Genomic DNA, 23,120 nt, shown 5'->3' with positions numbered 1-23,120 from the left:
ATATTAATGATATTGTTCTATAATTTCCACATTTGGTTGGATCAGTTTTCTTGGGAATAGGCATAAATATGGATCTCTTCCAGTCAGCTGGCCAGGAAGCTGTCTTCCATATTTCTTGGCACAGACAAGTGAGCACCTCCAGCGCTGCGTCTGTTTGTTGAAACATCTCAATTGATATTCCATCAATTCCTGAAGGCTTGTTTTTCGCCAGTGCCTTCAGAGCAGCTTGGACATCTTCCTTCAGTACCATCGGTTCCTGATGGTTGAATATCGACTAATTCTTTTTGGTATAATGACTCTCTGTATTCCTTCCATCTTCTTTTGATGCTTCCTACGTCATTTAATATTTTCCCCATGGAATCCTTCACTATTGCAACTCGAGGCTTGAATTTTTTCTTCAGTTCTTTCAGCTTGAGAAATGCCGAGTGTGTTCTTCCCTTCTGGTTTTCCATCTCCAGGTCTTTGCACACGTCATTGTAATACTTTACTTTGTGTTCTCGAGACGCCCTTTGAAATCTTCAGTTCTTTTACTTCATCAATTCTTCCTTTTGCTTTAGCAGCTCGATGTTTGAGAACAAGTTTCAGAGTCTCCTCTGACATCCATCTTGGTTTTTTCTTTCCTGTCTTTTCAATGACCTCTTGCTTTCTTCATGTATGATGTCCTTGCACAACTCGTCTGGTCTTTGGTCACTAGTGTTCAGTGCATCAAATCTGTTCTTCAGATGGTCTCTAAATTCAGGTGGGATATACTCAAGGTCATATTTTGGCTCTCATGGACTTGCTCCGATTTTCGTTAGTTTCAGCTTGAACTCGCATATAAGCAACTGATGGTCCTTTGCACAGTCGGCCTCTGGCCTTGATCCGACTGTTGATATTGAGCTTTTCCATCATTTCTTTCCACGGATGTAGTCAATTTGATTTCTGTGTGTTCCACCTGACGAGGTCCCTGTGTATAGTCACCATTTATGTTGGCGAAAGAAGGTATTTGCAATGAAGAAGTCGTTGGTCTTGCAAAATTCTGTCGTTCGATTTCCGGCATTGTTTCTATCACCAAGGCCACATTTTCCAATTACTGATCCTTCTTCTTAGTTTCCAACTTTCGCATTCCAATCGCCAGTTATTATCAGTGCATCTTGATTGCATGTTCGATCAATTTCAGACTGCAGCAGCTGATAAAAATCTTTTACTTCTTTATCTTTGGCCCTAGTGGTTGGTGTGTAAATTTGAATAATAGTCATATTAACTGGTCTGGCATATGGATATTATCCTATCACTAACAGCATCGTACTTCAGGATAGATCTTGAAACGTTCTTTCTGACAATGGATGCAACACCATTCCTCTTCAAGTTGTCATTCCCTGCATAGTAGACTATATGCTTGTCCGATTCAGAATGGCCAGTACCAGTCCATTTCAGCTCACTAATGCCTAGGATATCGATGTTTATGTGTTCCATTTCTTTTTTGACAGTTTCCAGTTTTTCTTTATTCATACTTAGTGCATTCCAGGTTCTGATTATTAATGAATGTTTGCAGCTGTTTCTTTTCATTTTTAGTTGTGCCATCGTGTCTGCAGTTCAGCCATAATCAGGGCTCCAAGAGGCATGTCATAAACCCTTTAGTAAGCTGGATTACTTGAAGGTTAGCTGAGTACAAGGCCTCCAGGAGACACAGGGACAAGCTGGGGGCTAGAATAGAAGGTGTGTAATATGAGGACAGAAGGACGTTGACCAACCATAGTGTTTGCCCTGCCTGAAAACAAGGTGGTTCAGTTAGTGGAAAAAAAGGGAATGTTAAATACCATCATCAGAAGCCAGGGTGATAGTGGAAAGGTGCCATATCTTAAATTCAGAACGGGACTGATAGCTTTCCTGGGTAATTTTTTTTTTCTGTTTTTTGATTGTACTTTAGATGAAAGTTTACAAAGCAAACTAGTTCCTCATCAAACATGTAGTATACACATTGTCCTTTGACATTGGTTAACAATCCTGTAACATGTCAACACTCTCCCTTCTCAACCTTGGGTTCCCTATTACCAGCTTTCCTGTTCCTCCTGCCTTCCAGTGCCTGCCCCAGGGTTGGTATGCCCCTTTAGTCTTGTTTTGTCCCATGGATCTGTTCAGTCTTTGGCTGAAGGGTGAATCTCAGGAGTGACCTCATTACTGAGCTGAAAGGGTGTCAGGGGGCCATACTCCCAGAGTTTCTCCAGTCTCTTTCAGGACAGCAAGTCTGGTCTTCCTTTTTGAGTTAGAATTTTGTTCTACATTTTTCTCCAGTTCTGTCTAGGACCCTCTATTGTGATCCCTGTCAGAGCAGTCAGTGGTGGTAGCCGGGCACCATCTAGGTGTACTGGTCTCAGTCTGGTGGAGGCCATGTTAGATGTGGTCCATTAGTCCTTTGGACTAATCTTTCCCTTGTATCTTTAGTTTTCTTCATTATTCCTTGCTCCTGAATGGGTAAGACCAGTGGAGTATCCTAGGTGGCCCCTCACAGGCTTTTAAGACCCCAGACGCTACTCACCAAAGTAGAATGTAGAACATATTCCTTATAAACTATGTTATGGCAATTAAACAAGATATTCCCTGAGATCATGGTCCCCACAGTCCTCAGCCCAGCAGTTCGGTCCCTCAGGGAGTTGGAATATGTGTATGGAGCTACCATGACTTTGCCTTGTACAGGTTGTGCTGGCTTCCCCAGTATTATGTACTGTCTTACCCTTCACCACAGTTTCCACTTACCTATTGTCTACTAAGTGTTATTCCATCCTCATCCCTCCCCTCCCTCATAACCATCAAAGATTGTTTCTTTTTGTATGTAAGCCATTTCATGAGTATTTACAGTAGTGCTGTCATACAGTATTTATCCTTTTGTGATTGATTTATTTCACTCAGCATAGTGCCCTCCAGATTCATCCATGTTATGAGATGTATCACAGATTCATCGTTGTTCTTTATTGTTGCGTTATACTCCATTGTGTGTATGTACCTCAGTTTGTTTATCCCTCCGTTGATGGGTATCTAGGTTGTTTCCATCTTTTTGCTATTGTGAACAATGCCGCAGTGAACATGGGTGTGCATATGTCTGTCTGTGTGATGACTCTTATTTCTCTAGGGTATGTTCGTTCCCTAGGTTATTTTTAATGGCTATCTGACTAGATTGAGAATCTTAGGCATCCTAAGTACCAACTGCACAGATTAGTCAAGGTAGAGTTACCAGAGTCCTCTCTCCTGTGTGTGTAAAGGGAAGCAATGGTAGTCATTTCTGGTTCTGCACTGGCACTTTTCAGCCTCCATGCCTCCTTTGCCTTTGAGAGGCTTCAAACTCAGGTCTGTTGATGTGTTCCTAGGTGCTTCAGGAATGCAAAGGAACAAGACAATGTTCCTATCAGAGAGGAAAGGCCTGTGCCTGCTGGCAGCCATACAGCGTAGAAAGAGCCAAGTATTTAAAAAGAGAGTCCCAAGTTGGACAATGAAAAAGGAAGACAGAAGAAGAATCGATCCATTCGCACTGTGGTGTTGGCAGAGAGTATACCGTGACTCTCCCGTGAACTGTGGTGTTGGCAGAGGGTATACCGTGACTCTCCCGTGAACTGTGGTGTTGGCAGAGGGTATACCGTGACTCTCCCGTGAACTGTGGTGTTGGCAGAGAGTATACCGTGACTCTCCCGTGAACTGTGGTGTGGGCAGAGAGTATACCGTGACTCTCCCGTGAACTGTGGTGTTGGCAGAGAGTATACCGTGACTCTCCCGTGAACTGTGGTGTTGGCAGAGAGTATACCGTGACTCTCCCGTGAACTGTGGTGTTGGCAGAGAGTATACCGTGACTCTCCCGTGAACTGTGGTGTTGGCAGAGAGTATACCGTGACTCTCCCGTGAACTGTGGTGTTGGCAGAGGGTATACCGTGACTCTCCCGTGAACTGTGGTGTTGGCAGAGGGTATACCGTGACTCTCCCGTGAACTGTGGTGTTGGCAGAGGGTATACCGTGACTCTCCCGTGAACTGTGGTGTGGGCAGAGGGTATACCGTGACTCTCCCGTGAACTGTGGTGTGGGCAGAGGGTATACCGTGACTCTCCCGTGAACTGTGGTGTTGGCAGAGGGTATACCGTGACTCTCCCGTGAACTGTGGTGTTGGCAGAGGGTATACCGTGACTCTCCCGTGAACTGTGGTGTTGGCAGAGGGTATACCGTGACTCTCCCGTGAACTGTGGTGTGGGCAGAGGGTATACCGTGACTCTCCCGTGAACTGTGGTGTTGGCAGAGGGTATACCGTGACTCTCCCGTGAACTGTGGTGTTGGCAGAGAGTATACCGTGACTCTCCCGTGAACTGTGGTGTTGGCAGAGAGTATACCGTGACTCTCCCGTGAACTGTGGTGTTGGCAGAGAGTATACCGTGACTCTCCCGTGAACTGTGGTGTTGGCAGAGAGTATACCGTGACTCTCCCGTGAACTGTGGTGTTGGCAGAGGGTATACCGTGACTCTCCCGTGAACTGTGGTGTTGGCAGAGGGTATACCGTGACTCTCCCGTGAACTGTGGTGTGGGCAGAGGGTATACCGTGACTCTCCCGTGAACTGTGGTGTTGGCAGAGGGTATACCGTGACTCTCCCGTGAACTGTGGTGTTGGCAGAGGGTATACCGTGACTCTCCCGTGAACTGTGGTGTTGGCAGAGGGTATACCGTGACTCTCCCGTGAACTGTGGTGTTGGCAGAGGGTATACCGTGACTCTCCCGTGAACTGTGGTGTTGGCAGAGGGTATACCGTGACTCTCCCGTGAACTGTGGTGTTGGCAGAGGGTATACCGTGACTCTCCCGTGAACTGTGGTGTTGGCAGAGGGTATACCGTGACTCTCCCGTGAACTGTGGTGTTGGCAGAGGGTATACCGTGACTCTCCCGTGAACTGTGGTGTTGGCAGAGGGTATACCGTGACTCTCCCGTGAACTGTGGTGTTGGCAGAGGGTATACCGTGACTCTCCCGTGAACTGTGGTGTTGGCAGAGGGTATACCGTGACTCTCCCGTGAACTGTGGTGTTGGCAGAGGGTATACCGTGACTCTCCCGTGAACTGTGGTGTTGGCAGAGGGTATACCGTGACTCTCCCGTGAACTGTGGTGTTGGCAGAGGGTATACCGTGACTCTCCCGTGAACTGTGGTGTTGGCAGAGAGTATACCGTGACTCTCCCGTGAACTGTGGTGTTGGCAGAGAGTATACCGTGACTCTCCCGTGAACTGTGGTGTTGGCAGAGAGTATACCGTGACTCTCCCGTGAACTGTGGTGTGGGCAGAGAGTATACCGTGACTCTCCCGTGAACTGTGGTGTTGGCAGAGGGTATACCGTGACTCTCCCGTGAACTGTGGTGTTGGCAGAGGGTATACCGTGACTCTCCCGTGAACTGTGGTGTTGGCAGAGGGTATACCGTGACTCTCCCGTGAACTGTGGTGTTGGCAGAGGGTATACCGTGACTCTCCCGTGAACTGTGGTGTTGGCAGAGAGTATACCGTGACTCTCCCGTGAACTGTGGTGTTGGCAGAGAGTATACCGTGACTCTCCCGTGAACTGTGGTGTGGGCAGAGAGTATACCGTGACTCTCCCGTGAACTGTGGTGTTGGCAGAGAGTATACCGTGACTCTCCCGTGAACTGTGGTGTTGGCAGAGAGTATACCGTGACTCTCCCGTGAACTGTGGTGTTGGCAGAGGGTATACCGTGACTCTCCCGTGAACTGTGGTGTTGGCAGAGGGTATACCGTGACTCTCCCGTGAACTGTGGTGTGGGCAGAGAGTATACCGTGACTCTCCCGTGAACTGTGGTGTTGGCAGAGGGTATACCGTGACTCTCCCGTGAACTGTGGTGTTGGCAGAGAGTATACCGTGACTCTCCCGTGAACTGTGGTGTTGGCAGAGAGTATACCGTGACTCTCCCGTGAACTGTGGTGTTGGCAGAGAGTATACCGTGACTCTCCCGTGAACTGTGGTGTGGGCAGAGAGTATACCGTGACTCTCCCGTGAACTGTGGTGTTGGCAGAGAGTATACCGTGACTCTCCCGTGAACTGTGGTGTTGGCAGAGAGTATACCGTGACTCTCCCGTGAACTGTGGTGTGGGCAGAGAGTATACCGTGACTCTCCCGTGAACTGTGGTGTGGGCAGAGAGTATACCGTGACTCTCCCGTGAACTGTGGTGTTGGCAGAGAGTATACCGTGACTCTCCCGTGAACTGTGGTGTTGGCAGAGAGTATACCGTGACTCTCCCGTGAACTGTGGTGTTGGCAGAGAGTATACCGTGACTCTCCCGTGAACTGTGGTGTTGGCAGAGGGTATACCGTGACTCTCCCGTGAACTGTGGTGTTGGCAGAGGGTATACCGTGACTCTCCCGTGAACTGTGGTGTTGGCAGAGGGTATACCGTGACTCTCCCGTGAACTGTGGTGTTGGCAGAGGGTATACCGTGACTCTCCCGTGAACTGTGGTGTTGGCAGAGAGTATACCGTGACTCTCCCGTGAACTGTGGTGTTGGCAGAGGGTATACCGTGACTCTCCCGTGAACTGTGGTGTTGGCAGAGAGTATACCGTGACTCTCCCGTGAACTGTGGTGTTGGCAGAGGGTATACCGTGACTCTCCCGTGAACTGTGGTGTTGGCAGAGAGTATACCGTGACTCTCCCGTGAACTGTGGTGTTGGCAGAGGGTATACCGTGACTCTCCCGTGAACTGTGGTGTTGGCAGAGAGTATACCGTGACTCTCCCGTGAACTGTGGTGTTGGCAGAGGGTATACCGTGACTCTCCCGTGAACTGTGGTGTGGGCAGAGAGTATACCGTGACTCTCCCGTGAACTGTGGTGTTGGCAGAGGGTATACCGTGACTCTCCCGTGAACTGTGGTGTGGGCAGAGAGTATACCGTGACTCTCCCGTGAACTGTGGTGTTGGCAGAGAGTATACCGTGACTCTCCCGTGAACTGTGGTGTTGGCAGAGAGTATACCGTGACTCTCCCGTGAACTGTGGTGTTGGCAGAGAGTATACCGTGACTCTCCCGTGAACTGTGGTGTTGGCAGAGAGTATACCGTGACTCTCCCGTGAACTGTGGTGTTGGCAGAGAGTATACCGTGACTCTCCCGTGAACTGTGGTGTGGGCAGAGGGTATACCGTGACTCTCCCGTGAGCTGTGGTGTTGGCAGAGGGTATACCGTGACTCTCCCGTGAACTGTGGTGTTGGCAGAGGGTATACCGTGACTCTCCCGTGAACTGTGGTGTTGGCAGAGAGTATACCGTGACTCTCCCGTGAACTGTGGTGTTGGCAGAGGGTATACCGTGACTCTCCCGTGAACTGTGGTGTTGGCAGAGGGTATACCGTGACTCTCCCGTGAACTGTGGTGTTGGCAGAGAGTATACCGTGACTCTCCCGTGAACTGCCAGAGGAACAGACAGGTCCGTCCTGGAAGAAGCACAGCTAGAGCGCTCCTTAGAAGTGAGGTGGTGAGACCTTGACTCGCTTGCTTTGGAGGCGTCATCAGGAAAGACCAGTTGCTAGAAAAGGATGTCACGTTTGGTGACGTAGAAAGTGAACAGAAACGAGATGGTTGACGAAACAACCACAACGCGGGGCTTAGATGTACCAGCGATCGTGAAGATGGCGCAGGACCAGGCGGCGTTCTGTTCTGTTAAACGTAAGGTCACTGTGCATTGGAGCCAGCTGGACAGCAACTGACGACCAGCGCTGTGGGAGTTCTGAGAGAGAGGATGAGGGGTACTCAGGACGACATTAGGCTTTCAACTTAGGAAATTTTAAGACCATTAGACACCATTCTAGGTTTTTGAGTAGAGACATGACAGGGTCAGAACTCAGGTTTAGAAAGATTAATAATTGAGTGTTGCCTCAGTTGGAAAAGAAGCAACTAGAGGCAGGGAGACCACTTAGGACAGTGGTCTGGACACGGCATGATGGAAGGCAGGATGCTGATTGGAGACTGGGAAATAGCAGAGAGTGGGTATGTAAGAGATCCCTCAGGGGTAGGGAATCTGCTACAAGACTGGACTTTGGGAGAGACTCTAGTGGTCTTCAAGGTTTTGTACTTGGAATATGGGGCAGGGGGAATCGTTGGTAACTAAAATAGGTAGCTCAGGGAAGGAGGCGCCCTGTGGGGGAATTGATGAGTAATTCATTTCCAGAAATCCTAGGTTTATAGTACCAGTAGGTCCTTTAGGTGGAGACAGGAAAGAACCGGAAAAGTAGGGTGATCATGGTTGTCAGGACCTCCAAATACACCCTCTTCCATCAGGATGGCAAAGGACAGAAATGATCCTACAGTTATTTCCATCAGTTTGATTTCAGTCTTGAATAGCAGCATGAAGTGGTAAAAAGAATTCTGGATTAGGAGAAGACTTTGGCTGTAGGATCCAGACTTAAAGAGTCCTGTGACTTTGGACGAATCACAACCTGCGGGCCTTGATTATTCCTGTATGAAAATTGAGGTGGGGAAGCACAGACATGGGTTGATCTAAGGCCTTCCGGTGCCAAAATTCAGTGAGTGTTCTGAGGTGTTAAGTGATATGTGGCTTTTACATATAATAAATTTCATATGGGACTTTGAAAATGGAACAATTTCAGGTTTTGACTGTTTTCCACCTTCTTTAGCATATCTGGGAGCCCTGGTGGTATAGTGGTTAAGAGCCCGGCTGCTAACGAAAAGGTTAGCTGTTCGAATCTGCTAGCTGCTCCTTGGAAACCCTGTGCAGCAGTTCTACTATGTTCTGTGGGGTTGCTTTTAGTTGGAATCAACTTGATAGCAGCGGGTTTTATTGAGCACTCTTCTTGGTGCTTGGAAGCAAACAAAACTCTCTCTCTATATATACATGTATATTTTTTGTTTTTGGGTTACTTACATTCTAGTGGCCACTCCTCACACAGGGCCACTTTGATGCTGTTGTTGTTAGGTAACATCGAGTCGGTTCCGACTCGTAGCGACCCTGTGCACAACAGAACGAAACAGTGCCCCGTCCAGAGCCATCCTTACAATCGTTGTTATGCTTGAGCTCATTGTTGCAGCCACTGTGTCAATCCTCCTCATTGAGGGTCTTCCTCTTCTCCGCTGACCCTGTACTCTGCCAGGCATGATGCCCTTCTCCAGGGACTGATCCCTCCTGACAACATGTGCAAAGTATGTAAGACACAGTCTCGCCATCCTTGCTTCTAAAGAGCATTCTGGCTGTACTTCGTCTAAGACAGATTTGTTCGTTCTTTTGGCAGTCCATGGTACATTCAATATTCTTCGCCAACACCACAATTCAAAGGTGTCAATTCTTCTTCGGTCTTCCTTATTCATTGTCCAGCTTTCACATGCATATGATGTGATTGAAAATACCGTGGCTTGGGTGAGGTGCATCTTAGTCTTCAAGGTGACATCTTTGCTCTTCAAAACTTTGAAGAGGTCCTTTGCAGCAGATTTACCGAGTGCAATGCGTCTGTTGATTTCTTGACTGCTGTTGATTTCTTGACTGCTGTTGATTGTGGATCCAAGTAAAATGAAATCCTTGACAACTCCAATCTTTTCTGCGTTTATCATGATGTTGCTCATTGGTCCAGTTGTGAGGATTTTTGTTTTCTTTGTGTTGAGGTGCAATCCATACTGAAGGCTGTGGTCTTTGATCTTCATTAGTAGCTACACTAGCTAAATGTCTAATTGGTCATACCACATACCACAAGGGCTTCAAACTTTTTTGGTCCTGTTCGACTCCCTGCCAGGGGTGATTCTTATGTATAAATCCTGAGAACTTGTTAGAGTGCAAATTCTCAGCAGGGAACTTGTTAGAAATGCAAATTCTCAGCGGCTGCATACCACACCTATTCCTGCATTACAGACTATCTCGTTGCTTGACATTTTGCAATTACTACAATAGTAAAATCTATCCAGCTATCTTGTGCATTGAGGATATACCTCTGGCAGTAACTAACGCTGGTATGAGGCAAGAGGCAAGAGTAATACTACCTGTGATGGTTAAGATTATGTGTCAGCTTGGTTGGGCCATGATTCTCAGTGGTTTGGCAGTTTTGTAATCGTGTAGTCTTCCTCTATTTTGTGATCTGATGTGGTCATCCTCCATTTTCACATAATGCCAATTTTTACATAATGACTTGGTGTCTGGAACCAACCATGTCTGTAAGTGAGGAACGGGTGTAATTAGGTAGCTTCTGTGTGCAAAGTACCGTTAGATATTTTATATGTAAAGTATATCCCAATGGATTTTCCATTTTAAAAATACAGCAGTCTTTACTGTGTGGTAGTGTGGGACTGTAAAAACGACCATGAAAGCTGAGACCATGCAAAATGGTTTTAATAGTCAATGGGAGAAATGATGATTGTTCTGTGGCACTTAAAATTTTTTGTCAGAGCATTAAACACTGTCTTACTGTCGATAATAAATGTATACGGAAACCAAAAGATAGTGAAACTCATAATTAATATGCTGTAATTTAAAGTATAAAGATTGAGAATGAAAGTATGTTTAATTACTTTTCAGTGAAGTTACCAATAGTAGTTTGAACAATGTTTACCCTCTCCCACTTACTGTTTAATTTATGATAGGGAGCAAGCATCTTTTCTATGCCTCGGTGAGTTGTCATATTCCTTTCCAAGTTTGACTTAACTTCCAACATTTGATCCTTTCTACTTTCACTGTCATGAAATAACTGTGAGGGTTCCTGTAACTATGAAGTTTTTGCTGGTGTCATTCCTGTGGGACATTGTCATCCTTTTCATCACAGCCGCCTTCTTCATTTATGCTGTTAAGTTCACCTTTGCTCAATTCCTTTGTCTGTGTAGAGTGTCTAGAACGGCGACAGTGTCAGCATTTCCACAGCCAGCTGTAACTCCATGTCCGTCCCATTCAGATTTCACTTTCAGCATTCGTTTAGTTTCAGTTTCTTCGCAGCACTTTTGTCTTTGCTGGCCAGTTCCCTCTTTCAATTATTCATCTTTCTCAAATGTCATATGAGTTTTATCATTGGAAGAGAAGGAGGCAAAACGACTAAACACTTGTCTCTCTGTACGTAAACTGCATGACAGATGTGCAGTGATCAGTCTCTGACAGACTTGGAAAGAAGCCACGTGGTTGGTCATTGATCCTGACACACATCTATTATTTATGTAATGATTGTGAACCGAAGAGCTAGCAGTGAAGTTTGTACTTCATGCGATTGCTCAGAGTTAATATGTCTGTATTGTTGGGGGACTGATGTCATTTCACTAAACTAAACCATGGTAACAAAAATCTGCGTGTATCAGAATCATGCAGTGAGAAGACCGCCTGCATTGTGAATGTTGATGTAACTTTTTCTAGTAGAGCAAACAAAAAAACTTTTAAGAAAAAATAAAGCCCACGATGTTGACTTAGCTTTCATTTCAAACATAGTTTGGTCATTTAATGTATAAGGTAGAGAACAGGGACTACATGCCTTGGTTCCAGAAGAAGCCGTTTAAGCAGAAGCGTACATTATTCTGTTTATAACTTACGGTGCGTTTGGAGACAGGTGCACGGTAGCCCCCTCTTTGACAGGTGAGGGTAATTGCGTGGTGAGAGTTGTAGTGGAAAAAGCACAGGTTTTGGAGTCATAGCTTTATACCGATTATTTAACCTCCCTGGACCTTTATTTTCTCACCTGTAAAAGGGAATTAGTACATCTTAGAGTTGTGGGAAGGATTAAGTGTAAATAAACTATTGCAATGCCTGGCACATGTTAGGTGTCCAGTAGTTCCTTTACTTTCCAAACCAGAACTTGTTCTTGTATTTATTTTGAATTGTCCAATTGGATGGAAAAGGAATGATTTTGGAATTAATATATTTATCATAATAATTTAGAAGCATACAGTACCAAAACCCAAAACCAAACCCACTGCCGTTGAGTCGATTCAGAGCGTGCAGTACAGATGATTAAAAATGTTACCTGTCAGCCCCAAAAGTGGTTAATTTTAAAATGGCAGTCTAAATAATTTTTCTCAGTATTATCTATCATATTTCTCAGTAATGGTTATATTTAATTTTAAGGTAAAATTAGGTTTGTTTGTAAAGGGATAGTTTAAAAGATATTTGTGTTGAGGATTGTTGACACACCTTTATTTATGGGTTTCTCCCATTTATTTTCTAAAATCCTTGGGTGGTATATCACATGTATATTCAGTGTGGTCTCTGAACCCTTACACACATTGGCTCGCTCCGTTGTATTGTCTGATGGTCTTTTTTTTTTTCCTACCATTTTACTTCTATTAACTTTTTAGTTTTTAAGATACGAATTTTTAACTTAAATGTGTTAGTTTTGGAAAGTTTCACTTTTAGATGCTTGTTTCATAGTATTTTCCAGCGAGTCAATCAGAGGTAGAGATGACAGACCCAAGCCTATTTGACTGTTTTCAATAGTGTGGGGAGTTACCACTGACTTTAAATAACTGGCATAAAGGCTGATGTTAAGCCATCTCTGAAAATGTACGCCTCTTCTGCCCTTTGTTTTTTTTTTAAACATATGGCCTATTTTGCATAACACTTGACTATCTGCAGGATTTATGACTCTAATTTGTCACTTGTTTATTCTAGTAGCAGAAGAGAAGAAGTCTCTGAAGCGAACTTTTCAGCAGATACAAGAGGAGGAGGACGACGACTACCCTGGAAGTTACTCCCCCCAAGACCCTTCTGCAGGACCCCTCTTGGTATGTCTTAACCACCCCCAGAGAGTAGAGCACACTGCCTTAGTGAAGTGACTGCTGATTGAAGATGATGGCCACAAGGTGGCGCCAGTAGCCAATGGCATGGGATCACCAGAGGGCAGCAGGTGGGGCAACTGGGTGCAAGCTCCTCCAGTGAAGCTTGCAGAATGGCAGGCCTGCCTTGGTCTTTGCGTGCCTTGACTCTGGGACAGATTATTTTTTTTAAGTATTTGGACTTGTATTTTTTTTTTTCCACTCCTAGAAATTAAAGATGTTTTTTCAAAAATAGAATTTTTGAAAAGGTAGATAATGTTACAAAGACATTCAAAAGCCCTTGGCCTGCCTCCAGTAGCAAGGTTATTTTTTAAGTGAGCAGCTGGTTTGTTTCTAAGGACAGTCAATATGGCTACAGTGTTGCAATAGCAAATTTGCTACACTGTAACCTATTTAAATATTAAAACAAAACCAAAAAAAAAAAACCAAACTTGTTGCCCCCAAGTTGAACTGTCCCATAGGGTTTTTGAGGAGCGGCTGGTGAATTCGAGCTGCCAATCTTTTGGTTGGCAGCCAAACTCTTAACCACTGTGCCACCAGGGCTCCAAATATTAAAACAGGGAGCTAGCACTTACTAAGTTTTTAACCATGTGTTTTCATTGCTGGGCCTTTTGTATTAACTTATGAGCTCTGTGCGGTTGTCTCATTTTATTTATTTACTTAGTTACAGTCAAAGAAAATGAGGCTCAAGGAGACAGATTGAGTAACTTGTCCAATGAGCTCCTTTAAGTCTAGGTTTCTCTTACTCAGAGCCCATCCTCTTTTCACTGGGTCACACTGCCTCTCATTTTGCCCAAAGCAGCTTTACTTTATTACGTTAAAAAAATAAAAAACCAAACCCGTTGCTGTCAAGTCGATTCTGACTCATAGCAACCCTATAGGACAGTGTAGAACTGCCCTATAGGGTTTCCAAGGCTGTGACTTTTACGGGAGAAGACTGCCCCGTCTTTCTCTGCAGAGTGGCTGGTGAGTTTAAACTGCCGACCTTTAGGATAAAAGACGAGTGCTTAACCACTGCTCTACCAGGGCTCTGTAACAATAGCAGTTAGGTCATATATCTTTGCATTTAAAAACTATAACTCAGACGGCCTTAATTACCCACCTTCAGGATAACCTGAGTACCACCTCCTGAGCCACTTATTCCTAGGTCATTATGGACTGGCCGACTTGTCAGTGGAGCCCTAGAAGCACAGTGGTTAAGAGCTACAGCTGCTAACCAAAAAGGTTGGCTGTTCAATTCCGGGAGCTGCTCCTTGGAAACCCTATGGGACAGTTCTGCTCTGTCCTATAGGGTCCCTATGAGTCAGAATCAATGCACCGGCAACAGGTTAGGTTTTTGGTTTTAACTTGTCAGCATTCTGTTTTCTGACAATTTAATAAATTCCTTCTTTGACATACACAGAACGTGCATTCTTCACTCCTCTCAAGTTTTTTGCCCCTGTGGTTATGATTAATGAGTTTGACACATTTAGTTTCGGGACTGGCTGGCAAAGTGCCTTGTTTGTAAAGCTGACCCAAGAAAGAATTGAAGTAGGTGCGTATACTTCATTTAATCAGCAAACAGAGTTGGTAGACGCCTCACGTGTAACTTTGTTTTACACTGGAGGCCATTCTGTTCTGGAACTCATGCGCCATTTGAAACTAAGCAGTATGAGCCAGACTCTGTTTCCTTCCTTACCTTAGCTGCCAAAGACTTACACAGAATTTCATTATCGTCCTCCCATGGACTTAGAAAAATTAAATTCATACATTCTCGTAGAATTCGCATCATTGACTTCAGTGTAAACTCTGGGGTGAAGAACAATTTTTTTAAATGTCAGGAAAGACAGGGTTTAGAATTTGTCTCCACCTCGTTTAACTCCAGCTAATTTTCTTCAGACCCTGTATCTCTTAATGGATAGTGTTGTTTGTGTTTCCCTCGTACAGACGGAGGAACTAATCAAGGCTTTGCAGGATCTGGAAAATGCCGCTTCAGGGGATGCTACTGTCCGACAGAAAATCGCTTCTCTGCCCCAGGAAGTGCAAGATGTTTCTCTTTTGGAAAAAATAACAGGTGAGAAGGTAGATTCCGGATGAAAGATAAGGAAAGGGGAAAATATGTCTGTTGCATCAAATCCTTGGATGTGGTGATGTCTGCAGGCACAGACTGTCCATGCAGTACTGGGTGCTCTGTCATCTTGGGATTTGCATATGTAACTCATGTGCTGAACAATGAAGCTGCTGGAATAGTCAAAGTTTGACTAGTGATTCTAGGAATTATTATAGAAATGCTGGCAGGCCACAATCTGTGGCACTCTAAATAAGGCCTGTTGAAAATGTAGTGCCAGTTGTGTGGGGTGAGGCATTAACTCATGATCCTCTTACTAAAAGAAAAAAATTTGATTGAGTGCTATGTGATTTATACAGTGTGTGCTGCCAAACCCATAGATTATGGTGCCTTTGCTGCCAAGAACGCCAGGTGTGTATTGTTAGTCTTGTCATTTTGCTCTAATGGTGATCATCCTTCCTCCCATTCCCCCCTCCTCTGCCATTAAACAAGAAAGGGCAGTTCACATTATTCCCACGTTATGTGTGGAAAATTGGAGGAATGAACCATGAACTAATATTTATAGATTATACGTTGTGCTAGGTACTTGTACTCTTCATGATAATTTTTTGAGATCGCTGATTGTATATCCCCATATTGCATAGGAGGAAATTAAGGCTTTGGGAGGTTAGATGTCTTACCCAAGGTCACACAAGTAATGGGTCTCAGAATTCCAACCTAGGCTGTAAGACTGTTCTTTCCGTTATAAAAACCCAGAACTTTATTTCCTCTCTCTTTCAAGGTCTACCGTTTTCTCCCCTCTAGTCCCTTGACTTGGCCACTTCTCTAACTTCCTACATATCCATCTGAAGGAAATCAAGGTCACTCATGAAATATTTGCTTCATTCAACAAATATTCAAGGCCTACTGTGTAGCAGATCCTGTTGGCCTCACACCCAGACCCCTGGCCCACCCAGTGGTTAGGAGTTAAATGTCAAGAAGAAAGATAAAGCAGGAGTGTGGGGGCAGAGAATGATTGGGGAAGATATTATTTTAATGTGATCAGGGAAGGACTTTCTGTTGAGATACTATTTGAGCAGAACCCATTGCTGTCAAGTTGGTTCTGACTCATTGTGAACCTGTTGGATAGAGTAGAACTGCTCCATAGGGTTCCCCATAGGTTGCTGGTAGATTCGAACTGCCAACCTTTTTGGTTAGCAGCCCAACTCTTAACCACAAAAATGAGGAAATATACTGTGAGGGCATACGAGGGAAGGAAGTGCAAACCAGGCAGAGGGAATGGTCCATGTAAAGACCTTAGGCAGGAGAGTGCTTAGTTGGAGAAACACCATGGAAGCCTTCTAACTGATACAAGAAGCTTTTCCGTTCACTCCCTCTGCTTCCCCGGCTCCAGCAATTCCACCCTGCTGGTACCTAAAATCCATTGATCTCTCCACCTTTTCCTAGTCTTCACTCCCCCCAATACATGCTCATTTTTTCTTCATTCAGTGTAGAGTCCATGATTTATATTTATAATCACTCCCTGACATACACCTTCAACCTCCTTTGTTCACTTTCTCCTTCATTGCAGGCTCCTGGAAAAAATCCTCAGGCTGGTTAAATCCAACTTCTTTTTCTGTTCTTTTTTAGTAGCCGCACAGCTATATGTGGCTAGGAAGAACAGGTCACATGCCTGGACCGTATGCTGGCTTTTCCTCCTATTCCTGCGGATCGGTGTCCTGCTTTCTAAACCAGCCCTTCACTTGTGCGTTAGATTTGATTCTTCTCACCTGTCCGAGGACATTGTTCCAACAAGTCTCGCTTCTCCTGCATCTTCAGTTTTTTCCTTCTTCTACTGGATCATTCTCGATAGCATAGAATGTGTATTTTTCCCCACAGAGGAAAAACTTATTTGACTCCATATCTTCCAGCTACTGCCCCATTTCTCCATCTGTTATAGCACGACACCTTGAATGGATTGTCCGTGCTCATCTGTCTCTGCGTCCGTTCCTCCTGCTCTCTTGTGATTCTACTGTATCGAAACTGCTCTTGTTAAAGTTGCTGATGACTTCCGTGTTGCTAGACCCAGTGGTGGGCTCTCTGCCCTTATCTGAACCTCAGTAACATCTGGCCTAGTTGATCATTTCTTCTTCCTGAACATGTTTTCTTTATTTGGTGTGGTAGACAGAGCAGTGATCCCTTCCCTCCTTGCCCCCGAGTTGTCTACATCCCAATGCCTGGAACCTGTGAATACATTGCCTTACATGGCAAACGGGACTCTGCCGATGTGATTAAGTTAAGGATCTTAAGATGGGGAGATGAACCTCAATTGCCCAGGCAGATCCAGTGTAATTAGAGGGTCCTTTGCAAGAGGGAGGTAGGAGGGTCACGGTCATAGAACGAGGTACGACTATGGAAGCAGAGGTCAGTAGAGAGAGAAAGAGAAAGATCTGAAGATTGCTATGCTGCTGGCTTGAAGATAAAGGGAAGGGGCCATGAACCAAGGAATGCAGGAGGTCCCGAGAAGCTGGAAAAGGCAAGGGAACAGATTCTTCCCCCTGCAGTTTACAGAAGGAACACAAGCCTGCCAATACCTTGATTTTAGTCCAGTGAAACTGGTTTCTGACTTCTGACCTCCAGAAATGTAAGATAATAAATTTGAGTCATTTTCAGCCACTAAGTCTGTGGTAATTTGTTACAGCAGAGTAAAAAGTTCGGACCCCACATTCGCCTGAGTTTCCTCCTCTCTGACTGGCCATGCCTTTTCAGGCTTCTTTGCTGGTTTCCTCATGTCTCCTTGACCCCTTAATGTTGAGTACTTAGCCCTCTTCCCCAGTTTCACTGATAATTGGCCTTACCCACTCTTGTGACTTTAAATAACCATTTGTATATGCTGATGATTCCCTAATTTACATCTCTAGCTTTTACCTCCCCCTTGCACTTCAGACCCATACATCCATCTACCTATTCAGTATCACTAGTTCGATGTCTTAATAGGCATTTCATACTTAACCTCTCCCGAACCTGACTTCTGAACTTGCCTCTAAAACCCATTTCTCTCATGGTCTTCCGCATCTCAGTAAATAGCCCCCTCATCATTCCATTTGATCAGGACAAAAAATTCTTATACACTGTCATCACCCCTTCCATTGCTTCCACCAGGGGCAAGTCACCACCATCTTCACCTAGCTCGTTGAAATACCTTCTTACCTGATCTCCTTGCTTCCCTCTGTTCTGCCACCTCCCACCCATCATTCTGTTCTCAACATAGTAACCAAAATGTTGTTGTTGTGTTGTTAGGTACCATTGAGTCGGTTCCGACTCATAGTGACCCTGTGCACAACAGAACGAAACACTGCCCCATCCTGCGCCATCCTTACAATCATTGTTATGCTCGAGCTCCTTGTTGCAGCCACTGTGTCAGTCCACCTTGTTGAGGGTCTTCCTCTTTTCCACTGACCCTGTACTCTGCCAAGCATGATGTCCTTCTCCAGGGACTGATCCCTCCTGACAACATGTCCAAAGTATGTGAGACGCTGTCTCGCCATTCTTGCCTCTAAGGAGCGTTCTGGCCGCACTTCTAAAGACAGATTTGTTCGTTCTTTTGGCAGTCCATGGTACATTCAATATTCTTTGCCATCACCACAATTCAAAGGTGTCAGTTCTTCTTCGGTCTTCCTTATTCATTGTCCAGCTTTCACATGCACATGATGCGATTGAAAATACCATGGCTTGGGTCAGGCGCACCTGAGTCTTCAGGGTGACATCTTTGCTCTTCAGCACTTTGAAGAGGTCCTTTGCAGCAGATTTACCCAATGCAATGTGTCTTTTGATTTCTTGACTGCTGCTTCCATGGGTGTTGATTGTGGATCCAAGTAAAATGAAATCCTTGACAACTTCAGTCTTTTCTCCATTTATCATGATGTTGTTCATTGGTCCAGTTGTGAGGATTTTTGTTTTCTTTATGTTGAGGTGTAATCCATACCGAAGGCTGTGGTCTTTGATCTTCATTAGTAAGTGCTTCAGGTCCTCTTCACTTTCAGCAAGCAAGGTTGTGTCATCTGCGTAACGCAGGTTGTTAATGAGTCTTCCTCCAATCCTGATGCCCCGTTCTTCTTCATATAGTCTAGCTTCTCGTATTATTTGTTCAGCATACAGATTAAATAGGTATGGTGAAAGAATACGACCCTGGCGCACACCTTTCCTGACTTTAAACCAATCAGTATCCCTTTGTTCTGCCCAAACAACTGCCTCTTGATCCATGTAAAGGTTCCTCATGAGCACAATTAAGTGTTCTGGAATTCCCATTCTTCGCAGTGTTATCCATCGTTTGTTATGATCCGTGCAGTCGAATGCCTGTGCCTAGTCAATGAAACACAGGTAAACATCCTTCTGGTATTCTCTGCTTTCAGCCAGAATCCATCTGACATCAGCAGTGATATCCCTGGTTTCATGTCCTCTTCTGAAACCAGCCTGAATTTCTGGCATTTCCCTGTCGATATACTGTTGCAGCTGTTTTTGAATGATCTTCGGCAAAATTTTGCTTGCGTGTGATATTAATGATATTGTTCTATAATTTCCACATTTGGTTGGATCAGTTTTCTTGGGAATAGGCATAAATATGGATCTCTTCCAGTCAGCTGGCCAGGAAGCTGTCTTCCATATTTCTTGGCACAGACAAGTGAGCACCTCCAGCGCTGCGTCTGTTTGCTGAAACATCTCAATTGATATTCCATCAATTCCTGAAGGCTTGTTTTTCGCCAGTGCCTTCAGAGCAGCTTGGACATCTTCCTTCAGTACCATCGGTTCCTGATGGTTGAATATCGACTAATTCTTTTTGGTATAATGACTCTCTGTATTCCTTCCATCTTCTTTTGATGCTTCCTATGTCATTTAATATTTTCCCCATGGAATCCTTCACTATTGCAACTCGAGGCTTGAATTTTTTCTTCAGTTCTTTCAGCTTGAGAAACGCTGAGCACATTCTTCCCTTTTGGTTTTCCATCTCCAGGTCTTTGCACATGTCGTTATAATACTTTATTTTGTCTTCTTGAGAGGTCTTTTGAAATCTTCTGTTCAGTTCTTTTACTTCATCAATTCTTCCTTTTGCTTTAGCTGCTCGATGCTCAAGGGCAAGTTTCAGAGCCTCCTCTGACATCCACCTTGGTCTTTTCTTTCTTTCCTGTCTTTTCAGTGACCTCTTGCTTTCTTTATGGATGATGTCCTTGATGTCATTCCGCAAGTCGTCTGGCCTGCGGTCACTAGTGTTCAGTGCATCAAATCTGTTCTTCAGATGGTCTCTAAATTCAGGTGGGATATACTCAAGGTCGTATTTTGGCTCTCGTGTAACCAGAATAAGTCTATTAAAATAGAAGTTGGGTCATGTCTTCCTCTGCTCATGGATTCCGTAGTCCTAGTCTGAAACATAGGCTCTCCCTGTCACCTAGAATAAGGGTCCTAGTCCTACATAATCTGACCCCTGTTACTTCATAGACTTGTACTACTTTTCCCCTTGCTCATTGCTCCATACATACGGGCTTTCTTGCCGGCACTCTCCTCTCTTCCAGCCTTTGCACTTGCTGTTCCCTCTGTTTGGAATGATCATCCCCAGGTATGTCTTCGTTTACATATCACCTCAGTGAGGCCTACCCTGACTACCTTATTTGAATTGCAGTTTCCCTCCTTCTTATTCCCATTTTCCATTCCTTCTCGTCTGCCTTATTTTACTCTATAGTTCTCATCTTCAGCTGATAAATAAGTAAGGTATAGTGTGGTCTCTCTCCCTACTTTGCCTGCTGTGCCTAAGGGCCTAGAACATTTTCTGACATGTCAGAGGAGATGAAATATTTTTGTTAAGTTAATTGGAAGGTTTTGAGCAGAGGACTGGTAGGTATAAAAGCCTGACTGGAGTGAGCTTAAGGGACAGTAGGAGGAGAGGAGGTAGATACAGGGAATGTAGACAGCTCTTGAGGAGTTTTGCTACAAATGGGAGCAAAGAAATGGGCAGTAGCTGAACAGTAATGTGTGGTCAGTGGAAAACAGAATAGCATATTTGTGTGCTGATGGTAGTACTCCAAGAGGGAGAGAAAGAAATTGGGATGCCTGGGGAAAGAAAGGAGACAATTGCAGAAAGTGATTTTTGAGTAAGCAAGAGGGAATGGGGTGCCTGTACACAAGTGGAGGCTGGCCGAAGGAGGCACATAGCCACTCACCTCCTGTAACCGGGAGGGCAGGGCGTGAGATGACAGCCGCAGGTAGGTTCCCTGAGGTGTGCATCATACTTCTACATTTTGACTGCATGATTTCTATAACTCATAAGCTATTACAGATTATTTTTCTGGATTGTAATTATTTGTGTAAATGAATTGTCTCCCACTGTACAGTTATTAGAGGTAAGAGCTGATTTTTTAAAATCTTGGTGTTTTCCTTGCCCTTTTTGCTGTGGGCACTCAAACATCTTATTTGATAATTAAAAAAAAAAAAAAGAGGTCATATAGTCAAGCAGCGACAAAACTAAAACCAACCTAATCACCCCAGCGGTGTGCTCAGACCGTACCGCCAATCTAGAAGGATGAGTTTTGCTGTTCTCTACCTCCCCATGACAGATTGTCCCTTTCCTCTGTGTTGTTTTTTCCGTATATGTCGTAGCACCAGACTGGGGACATTGGGCTGGGATTTATTCTGTTTTGCTCACTCCTTCCTTTCATTAAGAGCATTCTTTTGTTCCTTGTCCCCGAGGAGAGTAGAAATGCCTCCTCTTTGGCATCAGCCTGTTGGGAGTCCCTCAGCAGTTCATCTCCCAATATTCACATTAAGAAGGCATCTAAAAGCCAGACAGACTGTTTGCCAAACAGATACTGTGTTGGGAATTCTTAAATCCCAGTCACCCATGAGAATGCCGAGGTCTCTCACCTCTGATGACCTGTATTCATAGGGACCAGCATATCTGCATCACTGTGTAACTCCCCTTTAGGTTGTCCCATGGAACACTGGAGTCTCTGGTGTTCTTTGTTTCAAAGCACCACCTTACTCTTTTGATCTTTACTGAAGTTCTGATCTCACCACCACCCAATTCTTTGTAACTACAAATACAAATCCTCCTACTTTTTCATTTTGTTTCTTCCTCTCACTTCCTAATGTTTTGAGCCTTTGTTCACTACTTCTAAGAATATCCTTTCTCGTACTAAGATACTGCAGCACGGTTGTTTTTTTCCCCAAGCCAATAGTAGCAACTAGTTAATCGGTCATGAAGCCAGTCTGGGAGGTAATGACCAACGTTTTTTAAAAATGAAGTAGAAGTTAGAATGTTTTGCACATGGTAAAGATAGGTATTGTTTTATGAAACTTTTGTTTTTTTATTCTTATGTATGTGTCAGAAGCGTATTTTTTGAGTCATGTTCAAAGGAATTTGAAAGCCTGTTTATCAGACCCTGTGTTTTTGCAGGCTCAAAGCTTATGGTTTAAGGGGGGAGTCCTATATGTTTATATTAGAGACCTGGTTTTGAGTCCCACCTCCTCAGCTAACCACAATATCGAACCCGTATATGTTTTCTTTGTTCAAGTTTTCACACCTAAGAGATGAGTGCTTCCTTTTTTTACTTAAGAGGAATGTGCAAAAAACACTTAACAAAATGATATAAATGAAAGCACTTTTGAAATCTCAGAGGCAAGGAACAATCATTTCAAGCGTGACTTTAAATATCCCTTTCTGTTTGTTTTATTTGTGGAACTTTTACAGGAAAAAGGCATTTAGAAATCCTTTGCCAGATTTCCCTCCCTGTACAATTTTCTCACTTCAGGTAATTCAGAAATGGCCTGTCTTGTTGACAGGAGTGAATGCCTATGGATTTCTCAGCCAGCCAATCCATTGTTTGTTCAAAGGTTCTGGCTTACCCTTGGACTCTGTACGTTGGGAGGAAAACTGTTAACCTTCCCCCAGAAGCGTTTGCAATTGTGCCTCTGTGATTTGTATATTGTCTCTGTTTTTTTGATCCGTTTGTACTTAGACAAAGAGGCAGCTGAACGGCTTTCAAAAACAGTGGATGAAGCATGTCTGTTACTAGCAGAATATAACGGGCGCCTGGCGGCAGAACTAGAAGATCGGCGCCAGCTGGCTCGGATGTTGGTGGAGTATACCCAGAACCAGAAAGATGTTTTGTCAGAAAAGGAGAAAAAACTAGAAGTGAGTATTTTGCGAGGCAGACCCAGATTTCCCTAGTTTTCCTCCCTGTAGCCCACGTTAGGAGGTTTTTATAATGCCTTCATTGACGCATTTTTGTCTGTTAAAAATTCATGAAATGGGAACATCTATCAGATTTGATAATTATTTGAGCCTACTTGAAAATTGAAGTTAC

At 44.4% G+C, this 23,120-nt stretch overlaps 1 protein-coding gene across 5 annotated transcripts in view; it reads left to right on the top strand.

Moving 5' to 3' along the window:
• The window catches only part of RPRD1B (regulation of nuclear pre-mRNA domain containing 1B), a 68,006-nt gene that overhangs the window by 19,127 nt on the left and 25,759 nt on the right, over positions 1–23,120 (top strand). For 3 of the 5 annotated variants that reach the window (XM_049869639.1, XM_049869636.1, XM_049869638.1), the window contains 3 exons: positions 12,577–12,689; positions 14,667–14,793; positions 22,773–22,948. In XM_049869639.1, the coding sequence (XP_049725596.1) occupies positions 12,577–12,689; positions 14,667–14,793; positions 22,773–22,948 (416 nt within the window). The remainder of the gene's footprint in view (positions 1–12,576; positions 12,690–14,666; positions 14,794–22,772; positions 22,949–23,120) is intronic. The other 2 variants (XM_049869637.1, XM_049869640.1) reach the window with 1 other exon arrangement.

Source organism: Elephas maximus, chromosome 25 (genome assembly GCF_024166365.1).
Source record: "Elephas maximus indicus isolate mEleMax1 chromosome 25, mEleMax1 primary haplotype, whole genome shotgun sequence".
NCBI classification, from domain to species: domain Eukaryota; kingdom Metazoa; phylum Chordata; class Mammalia; order Proboscidea; family Elephantidae; genus Elephas; species Elephas maximus.
The sequence above is the reverse complement of the archived record's forward strand: the minus strand, read 5'-3'. Positions and strand labels throughout refer to the sequence as shown.